This window comes from Stegodyphus dumicola, chromosome 1 (assembly GCF_044657685.1).
Source record: "Stegodyphus dumicola isolate Sdum_Otavi_A_Nest chromosome 1, ASM4465768v1".
Classification (NCBI taxonomy): domain Eukaryota; kingdom Metazoa; phylum Arthropoda; class Arachnida; order Araneae; family Eresidae; genus Stegodyphus; species Stegodyphus dumicola.
In genome coordinates, this window is record NC_140768.1 from 86726375 (window position 1) to 86740765 (window position 14391).

Below are 14391 nucleotides of genomic sequence, written 5' to 3' on the forward strand. Positions count from 1 at the left end.
ATATTACTGCAAAACGCTAATTCACACTCAAAATGGCAGTCGTAAAAACAGACAGAAATTTTAGATTATTAAAATTAAGGAAATTCTGCGGATTTTGGCCGAAATTAAGGACTTTTAAGGACCAAAAATCGATTCCAAAGAACTTAAGAACTTTTACGGACTCTTAAGGACCGTACGAACCCTGTTAACCTATTCAGATTCTGTTATAAATAGATATAAAAATTTTCAAACGGCGTGTCAGAAAATAAAACAAACTCAGTTATATGGCAGTTATTCCAGATAACAAATTTCATGATTTGACTCAATTGTGTTCCCTTACTAAGTGAATTAACGAATTGAACATAAATTTTGATTTGTACATTATATTTTTGGAAAAGAAAAAAATTACTTATTAAAGGTGGTTCCCATTCACCATCCATTTCATCATCCCTAAAAATATATAAAAAGTAATTGTTATTATGCTAACAAGAATTTTCAAACCTCATAATTTCTTATTCTTGAAACACAATATTTAAAACAAAAATAGTAGTTAATAAAATGTACCAATCCACAGGCTTTTCAGCATTAGGATCAGGAATTAATTCAGGTTCATCATCTAGCCAACCATTGGGTTTTCTTGCATTGGGATCAACAATTTGTCTAGGAGCATCTTCATCCCTGCATAAAAAATTTCATAAAGAGTTTTTGATAACACAATTTAAAACCAAAAGTTAAAACATTTGCATACTTATAAATATTATACAAAAAGTAAAAGTTAAAAATTCAAATGTATTTAAACATAATTGATACGGTTTTAAGGGACCAATTATTACAAAAAATTCTTTTCATTTTATATTTATTATGCAACTCCTTAAAAAATTTTTTTTAAATACTTCCCCTTCAGAATTTATAATTCATAAATCATATGTCTTAATATGTTTTTAAAAAATAAAAACACATTTATTTAATAAAAGTTAATAGTTACAATATCAGTTTAATTTTTATATTTTGTAAAATCTTATTTATTAATTTAAAAAATTTCAAAATTATTTAAAATTAAAAAAATGTCTTCCAAGTATTATTGATGGCCTTCATTTAAGTTTCCTCTTCTAAATTATTTCCACTTCACTTGCGATTTCAAGTAATGTGGTAACAAACCGTATTACATTATCGACATTATTACAGTATCCTTTTAAATATAATTTTTAAACATTATCAGTGACATATATACAGTGGTGGCCAAAATTGTGGACACTTTTGGAAATTTTTATGTTTTTGAACTTTGTATGCTTACAGAAAATGTTATGTTTCGCAAAATGCAAACTTGTATATATCATTTTAAAGAGAATTTATTACAAAACACAAAATTCAATTATTTGCAATACAAAAAAAGTTATATGTACTTTAATATAAATAAAAAAACACAGTTATGAAGTGGTTTGCAATGTCTAGCTTTCCTGGCCAATCACTGTTCTTGTTCTGAAAACCAATCAAATGTTAGTAACTGCCAGTAGAAGCTGACATCATGTTTACACTTGAAACAATTCATTATTTTGCTTTGTTCTGTAGAAGGAGGACCTGTTTCTTATACACTGCAATTACAAGTACGAATTTTTGTAAAAATTTTTAATATTTAGTCAAGAAGCAATGACATCAAATAAAAGAGTAGATTGGACACCTAGAAAGAGATGTAATATTATTGTGTTACGAGAAAGTGGTCTTTCCTATGCTGAAATTGCAAGACAGGTGGGTGGTTCAGTGACTACATCTGAAGTCCGAAAGTTTCGTTTACGATATCAGGAGACAAATTCAATAAAGGCCGAAAAAGGTGCACCACATCTATTGACAGAAGAATAAAAGGACTATGTCTCCAAGATATAAAAATGTCATCAGCGGCCGTCAGAAGTGATCTCAATGATGCTGGTGTTTCTGTCAGTTCAAGAACAGGAGAATCAGGAGAAGATTAACAGATGTTGTACTGAGAGGTAGAATTCCACGAAAAAAGCCTTATCTTAATTTTCAGCAACGAAAAAAAGACTACAGTGGGCAAAGGAACATATTAATTGGACAGATGATCAGTGGTCACAAGTTATATGGAGTCATGAAACTAAGATATCGTTATTCGGTAGTGATGGGTGAAAATATGTAAGACGTAGAATAGAAGAAGAGCTACATCCTGACTGCATTCAAGCAACTGCGAAGAATCCAGTTAGTGTTATGATTTGGTCATGCATGTCAGCAGATGGTATTGGTCGCCTTCATGTCAATCGATGGGACACTGAATGCCAGAAAATACAATGACACTATTCTAGAACCAAAACTTCTACCTTCCATCAGAGATCTCTTTCCCAACAATGCTTCGTTTATTTTTCAGCAGGATTCTGCTCCTTGCCTCACGGCCAAAATATCAAAAAAGTGGTTTCGTACAAAGAGCATTAAATTGTTGTCATGGCCAGGAAACAGTCCTGACCTCAATCCTATCGAAAATTTGTGGCACTGTTTGAAAACTCTTGTCTGAATGAGGTGCCCATCAAATAAAAGGGAACTAATTGAGGCTATAATTGCTTCCTGGCATCATGTAATAACGAAAGAAGAGCTTAAAACTCTTGTCAGCTCAATGAAACGTCGATGTGAAGCTGTAATCAAAAATAAAGGGTACCCTACTAAGTACTGATAACTCACTGCAATCATCACTATCTAATGTATATCGACAACTATTATCATTTAACTTTTTTTGTATTGCAAAAAATTGAATTTTGTGTTTTGTATTGAATTCAGTAATAAATTCTCTTTAAAATGATATATACAAGTTTGCATTTTGTGAAACGTAACGTTTTCTATAAGCATACAAAGTTCAAAAACATAAAAATTTCCAAAAGTGTCCACAATTTTCGCCACCACTGTATATATATGATTCAGAATCTCAAAATGAAAAAGAAATTTATATATTTGAAGGACAAACCTATTTATCACCGTGAAACAAGTTAAATTAGTAAAACACTAATTAAAGAAAAATACCAAATTTAAAACAAAAATTACATTTCAAAGAGGAAAACAATAAAAAATTATAATTTAGTATAGACTGAAACCAAAACAAAAATTCTATTAATCTCCTTTGTTTAATGTTTCAAACAGAACTTGTCAACATATATTTATTAACATTAATATATTAATTCTTATTAAAAGAAAATATAATAATTCAACTGCAGTCCATTAGTTAACAATCATCTGTTGTCAAGGCAGCTCATTATACAATCAAAAGTCGTTAATTCGGACACCATAATCTGGAATGATCTATAATCTGGACCTCAAAGCTAAAAACTTTCTGCGCATATGCCGCTTTGACACATGCGCATAGGCGTTTATGCGTGCACGTAAGACCTTTACGACTGTGCATATGCATGTGCGCAAGCACAGAATACGTTTTCGCGTGTGCATTTAATGTATAATGGACAGTATAAGCTAAAGTTATCTAATTATCTATTTCAGTTAATGTTGATGATTGCGTTGTTCCTTAATCTTCGAATTGGATGCGGCTTATTATTTTTTGCAGACTGTAAGAGCAATTTTATAAAAGTAAACTTGAACTTTCGATTATGTCAAATAGAATTTCCGATGCTGGAGCTCCCAAAGGATCTACAAAACGAAAGTATGTTTTGATGTCCATTACACAAAAAGTGGAATTGCTGCAAAAAATGGATAAAGACATGAAGAAGGTGACAGAGAGGTTAGTGAAAATGAAAATATTTCGATTGACAAGTCAGTCGGTATTCTCGGCACAGCAATTACGGGACTTGAACAACGGAACTTTGTAACTGAACAAGAAATTATGTCTGTTTATAGAATTAAAGAGAAAGTATTATCATATAAAACGAAGCAACTTAAACAACTTACATTGGTGTGGTGTATTTAATTATGGCAAAGCACACTAGGGCTACCTGCCTAAGGAGAGGGATGCCTTTCGTGGAGGACTTTCTAAGGGAAACTGGCTCGTATACACGTTACACATGGGGAAAACCACGAAAACACCCATGCAGCCAGCCTGTTCGCGGGATTCGAACCTCAGACCGAACTACCAGTGTTCAGCGACTTTACCGCTCGGCCGCTGGTGGGCAAACTTACATTGAAAGAAATGTTTAATAAAATAAACAAATAAATATTAAGCTTTTTTTTTTTTTTTTTTTTTTTTTTTTTTTTTTTTTTTTTTTTGGGTAAATTTTGATACCCTTTAGATCATAATTGTTCTTTCTTTCATAAATTATGGTTTCATATTTTTAATTTTAGAATTTCTGCATGCCATCTTACAAGATTTAAACTGATGATCTATAAATCGGAAAAATCGATAATCCAGAATCACCGAAGTCCCGACGAGTCTGGATTAACGACTTTTGACTATACAATATCAAATGGATACAATTATCAGATGCGTAACACCATTCCTTTTATGACAATGAATTCACAAAATAAAATCTTTTCATCAAGATGACTGTTTTACAGTCCTGCCACTCCTTACTACATAAAAACTACTCCTTACTTCCATTTTTTGATTGCTTGAAACTTGAGCCCATTGCTGTATGGAAACCTTCTCTTTGACAGCCTGGATTCAATAACTCTCTATCATAATATTTAGAGTAATCTAAATCTTATGTTTTTTCAGATGAAATGAATGTTTCCTTACTACATTTCCTTTCTTTGTTTTTATATGCAGTATGATGTTGGAATCATATTTGTTAACAATCTGGACTAGCTCCCAACGATTATTAACTCTCAAAAACATATTTTCTCTTTTATAAAAATCTGATCATTTCTTGGCTTGTCTACTACAGTAAAATTAACTATATCCTAATTACTTACTACATTTTACTTAAAATCTTTTAGTATTTGGTTTTAAGACTGTTACAGTAGCCAGCAATGTTTTACAAAGACAATGACTTATGAAGATTTTTTCAATAACTGATGCATCCTAGTGTTCTAGTAGAGCTTCATTTATTTCAACTTAATCCTTGTTCCTACTTTCCTGTTTTACAGAGAATATTTTTATATATTCTAACCATTTGCGCTGCAAATCTTTTTATTTGTAATATTTAAAATGGCTGTTTAAAATTTCAATTCATAGACTTTTGAAAACTGTTCATTTTTATACAGATACCATAAACAACTACTTTGGGTACACCATGAGGTGAAGAAAACTGGTTCTTGTTTTGATATTTCCTAAGAAGTTTCCTTCAATAGTTTCATTATATCTAGTCAGTTTGATAGGCAATAATTAAAAGATAATTTTTATTCCCATATTCACAAAGATCCATCCTAATTTCGTAAGGTAAATTTGAAGTACCATGATTTATTAAAGGCTCTTTGACATATTTGGACCTAAACTTCTTGTAATATTATATTGCACAATTTTATTTTCAATATCTTTATTCATCCTCCAGCCAAAATAACACTTGTATTGCTCAGATTTTATTTATTTATTTATTTATTTTTCGATTTTAAAGTGAGCTTTATGGAGCAGTTTCAGTACTTCTGTTCTTAAATTCATTAGTATTATTATTCTACCATTTAAAAACACTAGACTTCCCTAAACATGTATGTCATTTTGAAATTTAAAATATAGACTTTGAACGGGTCCATTTTTCTAAATTAAAGATTTTCATCCACCACACCAAAATGTGATAATGCATCATTTAGTGTAGCTTCTTCAAAATCCTTTTGCTCATTTGTATTCATATGTAAATGTTTAGTCAGATTTACACAATTTCTGTCATCTCTGGGTAATTTTTAATGGGCTTAAGAATAAATTATCATAACAATAAAAATGCAATATACATATTTGGAGGGTATTTTGAATTTAACTGATATTTTAAAAATTTTACTGTCATCCACTGTAACCTAGATATTACATAGCTATATTTATATTGATTACAGACACTAAAAGCTTATGATATATTAACATTTCAACTATTCGATGATGGATAGATAAATAAATGAATTTAGAAACAGCAAACACTATATATATATGTGTGTGTAAGAAAAATAAAGAATATGTAAAAGATTAAATAAGCAACATAAATTTCTCTTCTCAATTCTAAAAATAGTAACCCCTCTCTGCACTGCATCATTTCTAGATTAATTTATGTCATATGACTCTTACATAATTCTGATAATGTAAATGGAACTAAACTCTAACAGCCAATAGTAATTTTACAGCAATATTAACTATCCAATCAAAATGCACTGAGAACCAAACTAACTCAGTCTGAATTAAGATTTCACCCACAACATAATGCACTTGTTTTCAACGCTTTGGCCTAGTGCACTGCTGTCTGCCTACTGCTTCCTTCTTGCTGCAAAGTTATCAAAAATGTAAACCTTCTGGAATAGGCACAATTAATGTGCCAACTTGATTGTGGCCACAACATGTTTTCTGAAATAAAAAATGAAGATTTAATCTGCCTTCACCTCCAATTTCCTAATCATTATGGATCAACACTTCTAGATGGTCAAAATTCCTCCTGGTCATTCACTTTTAAGTTTGTTTTTATCACATATTATACACACACACACACACACATATATATTTTAATTTTGTGAAAACATTTTAAACTTCAGATAAGCTCTGAGAAGCAAACATCTTTCTCCATTCTTTAAACTATCCAAAACATCTTTCAAACTATTTGCTTGTATTGTAGTGGGCTTTGAAGTATAAATTGCTTCATATGATTAATCATACTTAATTTACTTTACAAACTAAATTTTATTAGATAGCTCTAGCATTTCAGCAACAGCTTTCTCCAGGACAGACATAATCAGGATCAGGTTTTATTTCTGTGGAATATATCGCAGATGCTCCACTTCTTGAACTTTAGATTGAATATTAGTTACATACTGATCATACACAGCCAAAAAAGTCAAGAGAAAATATTCATGAGGCAAAGCAGTATGCTGGGAAAAAAGTTATGTGCCATTGCACAAAATCACTAAAAAGTATTTATGTGGCAACCCACATAGGTACGTTTTTCAATGAAATGAAATGTGGAAGTCGTACAAAGCAAAGTTTGTGCAAGTATCCGATTTTTTTTTTTTTTTTTTCCCCTTAAACAAAAAGATTGCTGTGAACATAGGAAGAAACATAGCCGACACAAAAAAGGGGGATTTCTAGAAAAGGGCAACTTTTATTGTCAACATTTCTTGCTTTTTTAATTTTACTGATTGTATGTTCCAGTATGGAATTTTTAGCACGCTGCCATTCTGAAAATAGCTATTGCTTTTCATGCATAAGTTTTCAGAAAAATTCCAGCGACGGGAAAGCATGGATAATCAGAAAGTACCAAGCTTTATTCTGACTGATTTCACTTTCAGCTCTTTTAAACGCTCTTTGCTGTTTTTTACGTATTTTCCACGCAATAAGTATGTCAAAAAAACCCCAAACCTTGGAATACCCTTCTCTCTTTTTTTGCTTGTTTGTTGAAAATCTCAGTTGCACATGATAATCTCATTCACAGAGCCATAAAAATGTGCAGCAACCAAATGGGCTAAATATGCAGAGTATTTTTTTTTTTTTTTTTTTTTTTTTTTTTTTTACACATTTTAAAAAAATCCAATTTAGTTTGAAAAATTCCGTGTTTAAGACCAAGAGTAGTAAAGATAATTTTATTATGTAATTAGAACAACGGTTTAATTCCCTTATTAAGATCTGGGTCTAAAAAAAGTCTAAGAAAACTGACTGTGTTTTTCACTACAATATCATAACCCATTCTCCAGAACAGTCAACTTAAGAGATAATCACTTGCTCTTCCAACTGTTTCTATTTCTTCACAGATTTAGGGCTCAAACTGATTGATATGTGCCTAGGTACGCAAGCAATGAGTGAACAATTTTCCCTCATTTTAAATTGACTGTCTCATCAAATATTCCTCCACCTTCAAGATTTTTGTATTATTTTGTTGAAACTGCTTTTGCTCAGTTTTGACTACATCTATTTTATCAACATGTTTAACAAGATTAAGTTGAGTATAAAATATATAGACAAATGTAGATCTTCATTGCCTCAAACATGTGGCAAAGTGAAACTGGCACGCCTAATCAAAAAACTGCTGCTACAAATTTCCAACTGACTTTGGAAAGTGAAGCTAGTTTTCACACACTCCACGAGGTATTTATATTTGGACACTTTATTAAATTGCCATTGGAAGAATGGGAAAATATGTTCTGCAGTGATGGACCACCACTATTATTAAATAATGAAGAATCTGTAAGCACGCATGTTCCTCCCATTATGAAAAAACAGTGCCATCTAAAGCCACCAAATTTTGAACAAATATATTCTTTCATCTGAACATGTGCACCTCGAAGCTAAGTCTTGAAATTTTTATTTATTTATTTTATAATTTGTGTGAATTTAATGAATTTTTGATGAACAAACTCAAAACTTAAAAGCAATGCGTTGCCATTTGCTGATGCATACAATATTTATGTTTCAAAGTTCAGTAGAAAACTCATTATTTTAAAAGAAATATCTTGCCACTCAGAAAAGAGCAACATATTTGTCTTTCAAATTTAAACAACAAACTTTACAATTTAATATCTTAGCACTGCACAAAATAAAGCATTTTTATCTTCTATGTGCCAGTGCGTTGACAATCGGAAAAGTACACAATATTTAATTTTTGTTTTCAAATTTAATTGGTAATTAAGCAATGTAAATTAAGCAGTATAAAAGCAATAAACACAATTCTTCATCCCTATTATTATTAATTACTAAGCGAAACCATGAAATTTAACTAACCAGACTCATTAAACTCATATATATATATTCATATATTTTTTAATACTAATTATATTGTTGACTAGCCATGCAAGTAGCTAATATACAAACTGTAAAGATCTTATAGATGTGTGAATATGGAGACTGCCAGGGAAATTCTACTTCCTGGAGTATATTAATGTCACTGCGAAATCTGGCAGAGCACAAATTTATACAAGGGACTGTTTTCATTGTTTCAACTTTATCTACCAATTTTAGCCTTCCCTTGTCATTTGGGAAAAGAGCTATGACATAAAGCAGGGCATTCCATTCCTTCTTCGGCAATAGTTAGGAACTGGTTCATTCCTCTTTCATGATAGTAATGCATCCATTCATAAAACAAAGATATACAAAACGAGTTAAAAATAATGAGTTGGTCAAAATTTAAAGGAAAGGACTCACTTGACCAACCCCAAGCCTGAATCTTCCAAAAGAGCTTGATACTTTTGGAAGAATGAGTTAGAGTATCAGTCTGAACTAACCCAAAATCATATTCAACATATTTCAGATAAGCATGTAGTTCACAGTGCTAGAGAAAAAAAAAAAAAGGCACACAATGCTGCAGAACTTTCCAAAATTTTTTTTAATAATAGGGGGTTATGAAAGCAGTAAAATGGCTTACCTTCACTCTATTATTGATACATACCATTTAAACTTCAGATAAAGTTGGATAAACTTTATGGTGCCTAATCATCACTGACTATACAGAGTAATTAAAATGCTTTATAACTTTTTTTAATTAAAATTATCCACATTGGTATCATTTGCTTACTAACTACCATCCTACTACGTTATCTTACAACAGGTAGTATACTGCTTTTTACAATACAGTACAAAGTCCGAGATCCAGATTCTTGGGACAATGGCGGTTCCGGATTTGGAATTTTTCCGGATATTAGATTATCAGTTTAAATGTAGTAAGATGCCATGTAGAAATTAAAATATTAAAAATATGAAACTGTGATTTATAAAATAATGAAGCATTTTATGATCTAAAGTAAAGGGTATCAAAATTCAGAAAAAAAAAAGCTTAATATTTATTTGTTTACTTTATTGTACATTCTTTTCAATGCAAGTTGTTTAAGTTGCTTTGTTTTTTGTGCTAATACCTTCTCTTTAATTCTATAGACAAATATAATTTCTTGTTTAGTTACAAAGTTTCATTTTTCAAGTCCTGTAATTGCTGTGTTGAGAATTCTGGCTAACGTCTCAATCGAAATTCTTTTGTTTTCAATAATCTCTATGTCACTTTCTTCACTATCGGTCGCAGTATTTCCTGGATCTAGAATCATACTACAAATTTCGCCATCTGTTATTTGATTTATGATTGGGGCATTGTCATCGCAATGAAAAACTTCTGCTGTATCATCTTCATTTGTTACTGCTACTCCACATTGCTTTACCAAATATATTTCATATATATTTAAACTCTTTTGCTTTGCGATACCCAAAAACCTTCAAATTCAAGGCCATCATCTTAATCATGAAATATGGTAGCTGGCCATAAATTATGCCAAGCATTTTTTAAAGTATCTGGAGACACATCCTCCCATGATCTTGCAATGCTCTACACAGCAGATACTATGCTAAAGTATTTCAAAAATTCTTTAATAGTCTTGTCATTATTCAAGAAATTTAATATGCATTTTAAAAATGCTACTTTATATTTGTATTTCAAAGCATGCACTATTCCAGTATCCATAGGTTGAATGATAGACGTACAATATGGAGGAAAGAATAACATAGATACATACACTTTGACTAAAACTTTAACCCCTTCGAGCCGGGTAGCAAAAACGCGCGCTTATCGCGGAGGCCGGCAGTGTCTTCCGCGAGCGTCTTTCCAGGGCCGGGGGCTTTTTCGCTACTAAGCCTAAATCCATTAAATTTCCGAAGTATCAACGCATTGTTTAATAATGCTCTATAGAGTATTTAAACGGCTTATGCTTTATAGATATTTTTATATATATACATTAATTACCTTATTTCTTGTCTAAATGCATATTTTACACATTTTATTTTAATTACTCACCATTTTATGACTTTTAACATTATACATCTGAAAACTTAATATATTACTTAAAATTCTCTTTTCGTATGAAAAATTTGAAAACAGGGATCTACACACAGTCCTATGTTACATTCCTTGAACTCGTAATAACTCATTTGCCGTTTTGGAAGATTTTTCCGGGAATGTGAGCAAACGAAGCATCGTCGTCTCATTTTCTTATCAGTCTCTTCTGAACAAAGTTTTGGAAAATGTCTTTCAGTAAATATTTCAGAATCAATATCAGAATATCAGAATTTCAGAATCAATATCTGAAATATTTTGCATCATTTCAGCTATTTCATGCTCTGTTAAACATTTTCGACGCTTTGACATTGAAACGGTAAAAACAGAAAGAATTCACGTCTAACAAGATCTAATTATTTTCTAAAAACTGAACTGTAAACCGAAATACTTAACGCTTTAGCGCATACAAAACTTCTACTTACAATAAACAACTACCACGTGCGAATAAAGTTCGATATAAAGAGACGTCATAAATCACGCCATTCAGAAACATTTAGTTCCCCGTTTGTTTATATAATCAAAAACACATGTATGTGAGTCATGCTTCTCTCATTTCGAGTAGAAAGTCTAATGTACATGTATCTGAAACCATATGGGCATACAGTGCCATCTTGTGGCAGAAATTATAGTTTGAAAAACGTTCCAAGGTACTGGCACAAATACGTTACATTCGGTAGAAAACGCAACGATGGTCTGGCACGCCTGCGTGTCGGCCGGTAGATAAGTACTTTCTTTGCTGGCACGTATACGTGACAGTCGGCGCGAAGGGGTTAAGTGAAGTATGAGCCGCACAATCAGGATAATTTTTCAGTCATCAGGTAAACCAACTAAATTCAAATGTTGCCGGAGCCTCGGGTATGAAATGATTTTCAAACCAATCATTCATTAATGCTTGTGAAATCCATGCTGTTTTATTTGCACAATATAGAACAGGGAAAGTCTTCACTCCTTTAAATGGAGGTCATATATTTTTTCCAATTAAGAAAAATATACACTGTACACTCCTGCAGCATTTGAGCATGCTAAAATTGTCAGTGTGGTAAATTTGTTCTGGTTACAAAGTTTCACTATTAATGAATTTAATGAATTCATCTGCAAATAGTTCAGCAGTTTCAGTATCAGCTGAAGCTTTTTCATCAGAAATTTTTAACTGCCTTATACCACGGTGATTTTTAAATTTGGCTAACCAACCTGTTGAATATGTGCACTCAGTTTTTAAGTTCATATCTTCATGAAATATTTTGGCTTGAGCCATTAGCACTGGACCCGTCAAAGGCATGCTCTCACTGCGACGCTGTTTGACCCATTCAATCATCAGTTTTAGCATAACGAATAATTTTCTGTAATTCATTGCGAATGGGCTGCCAGAATCCACAAAAAATTCAAAAAGTTCCTTTTTTCTTATGTCATATACAGTTGATTTTCTAATGTCATAACCTTGCATCAATTTGAGATGGATATGCCTTTAATCAATTTTTTGCAGCAATTCCACTTTTTGTTTAATGGACATCAAAACATGCTGTCGCTTTGTAGGTCTTGTTGTAGCTCCAGAACTAGAAACTCTTTTCAACATAATCAAAAGTTCAAATTTTAATTTTCATAAAATTGCTGTAATGATAACAGCCTGCAAAAAATAACAACTTGGATCAAATCAGAAAGTTAAGGGGTATCAGAAACCTCTATACTGACAATGTTAAATTCGCCATTTTCGATGTACCTTTTCTCAAAATCTGCTGTAGATACACGCTTGAAATTTTTTGTGTAATTAAAGTATACCTATTTGATTATACAGAAATGAGCTTTTGAAAAACATTTTGAATTTTTGAGTAATTTACAGAACATTTTGTTAGGAATAATAAAATTTAGCACTTTTCTCACACAAAAAACTTTTTAAAATTTTTTATTCTAAGTTTATCACAAAAAGCTCATTTCAGTAAATATTAGGAAACCTAATAAATAAGCCATAAAAATTTTAGATACCTGTAAGCACTAGTTCCTGAGAAAAGGTACATCGAGTATAAAAAAATCACGTTTGGAGAAAAACGCGTTTTTATGTAAAAATCCTCATTGATCAAAGCAGTCGCTGACATATTAAAACTAGATTTTTTTATAGTTCTAATTTTCATAGAGATTAAAGAATGGTAGTTTTAGAAAGATAAAAGTGTAGAGAATTTGAAAATGCAAAAATCCGAAATCACAAATGATTTTGGGGTTCTAACACCCCTTAAGGAAGAGTGCAATCTGCAATATTAACTGAAATTTCTTGGAATCGGTAAAATATAATTTTAGCTTATCTTAATAGCATCTGCCATACATTACTGGCTATGTGTCATTAGATCGGCGATGAAAGACAATTTGTTCCGCTAAATTTTTTCTGGCTTCTATCCCGCACTGAAACAATTAAGCCAGAATTGTATTAGTTTAGTTATTTATTATACTTATGTCTACTTTGAGTACAAGCTTAAGGCTTATCCAAATCCTGAATTAATAAGTTCCCAAATATGTTTAAGGGTTATTGAGGGTTGGCGTTAGATATCTTACTGACTGACACAGTCTCTGCTTGTCCTAAATTTTGCTACCAAGTACCTTCTAAATTTTTGCCACCCTAAGTTTTGGGCCCTACTGCTTTTCCTAAATTCTAAAAATTCTGTTATCCCTTAATTTTGTTGCTAGGTGCTCCTCTAAATTCCAAAAATTTTATCTTCCATAAATTCTGCTGCCCGGTGGGAACATACGAGCTCTGGTGCTGGTTCTGAGTTTATGTGAATAACAAATCAGTTATTCTAAGTTCAAATAGCATTAAATTTAATCTTCTGGCCTAATAAGTATCATTAACAAAATCTATTTTTAGCATATGGAAAGAAATTTTCGCTAAATTTTTTCTTGTCAACATTTTTTGGTGCATTTAACTTAAATCTGCAATCATGGCCAAATCTAATGATGACAAAAAAGGTTACCATGCTCTTTGTCATTCAAAAATTAATATAAGAAAATTTTTTTAGGCATCGCTGCACGAGTCATTACTCAAGTTGTTATGTGTTCATATACATGTGGTGATAAAAACAAAATATAATAAATAATGATTCACCAGTTTGGCATCAGGGATATAAAATATTAGTAGGCATAAAATCAACAATGTTTCAATGTAGAATTGTTTCAGTTTCAGTTTCAGATGCATGCCAAGCAGATATGCAGTTACGGAGCCAAATTATTGATCACAAATTTATGCTAAAATGATTGTTTCTTCAATAACGAGGTATTTTATTTAGTGCCAAAGTGACACTACGAATCAGGGTTCTCTACATGTTTTATTATTGGGGGAGGGGGAATTAAATAAAAAAAATCCTAAAAAAAGGGGATGTGGTGGCTTTGAGGTCCAGATTTTAGATCATTCTGGATATTGGGCATTCGGATCTCTAACTTTGTATTATATCATTACACAATGCACATTTTGACTGCAAGTAAAATCAAATTCATGCTTTTCTTCTGCAATGCCTTTTAATTGGGAATTTTTTCTAAGTATTTATGTAACTGC

At 31.5% G+C, this 14391-nt stretch overlaps 1 protein-coding gene across 1 annotated transcript in view; it reads right to left on the reverse strand.

The window, feature by feature from the left end:
• Positions 1–14391, reverse strand: part of Cnx99A (Calnexin 99A) — a 125392-nt gene that overhangs the window by 50217 nt on the left and 60784 nt on the right. Inside the window, exons 12-13 of the mRNA XM_085817466.1 lie at positions 544–657; positions 389–429 (exon numbers count right to left, since the gene is read on the reverse strand). Coding sequence (XP_085673592.1) covers positions 389–429; positions 544–657 — 155 coding nt within the window. The remainder of the gene's footprint in view (positions 1–388; positions 430–543; positions 658–14391) is intronic.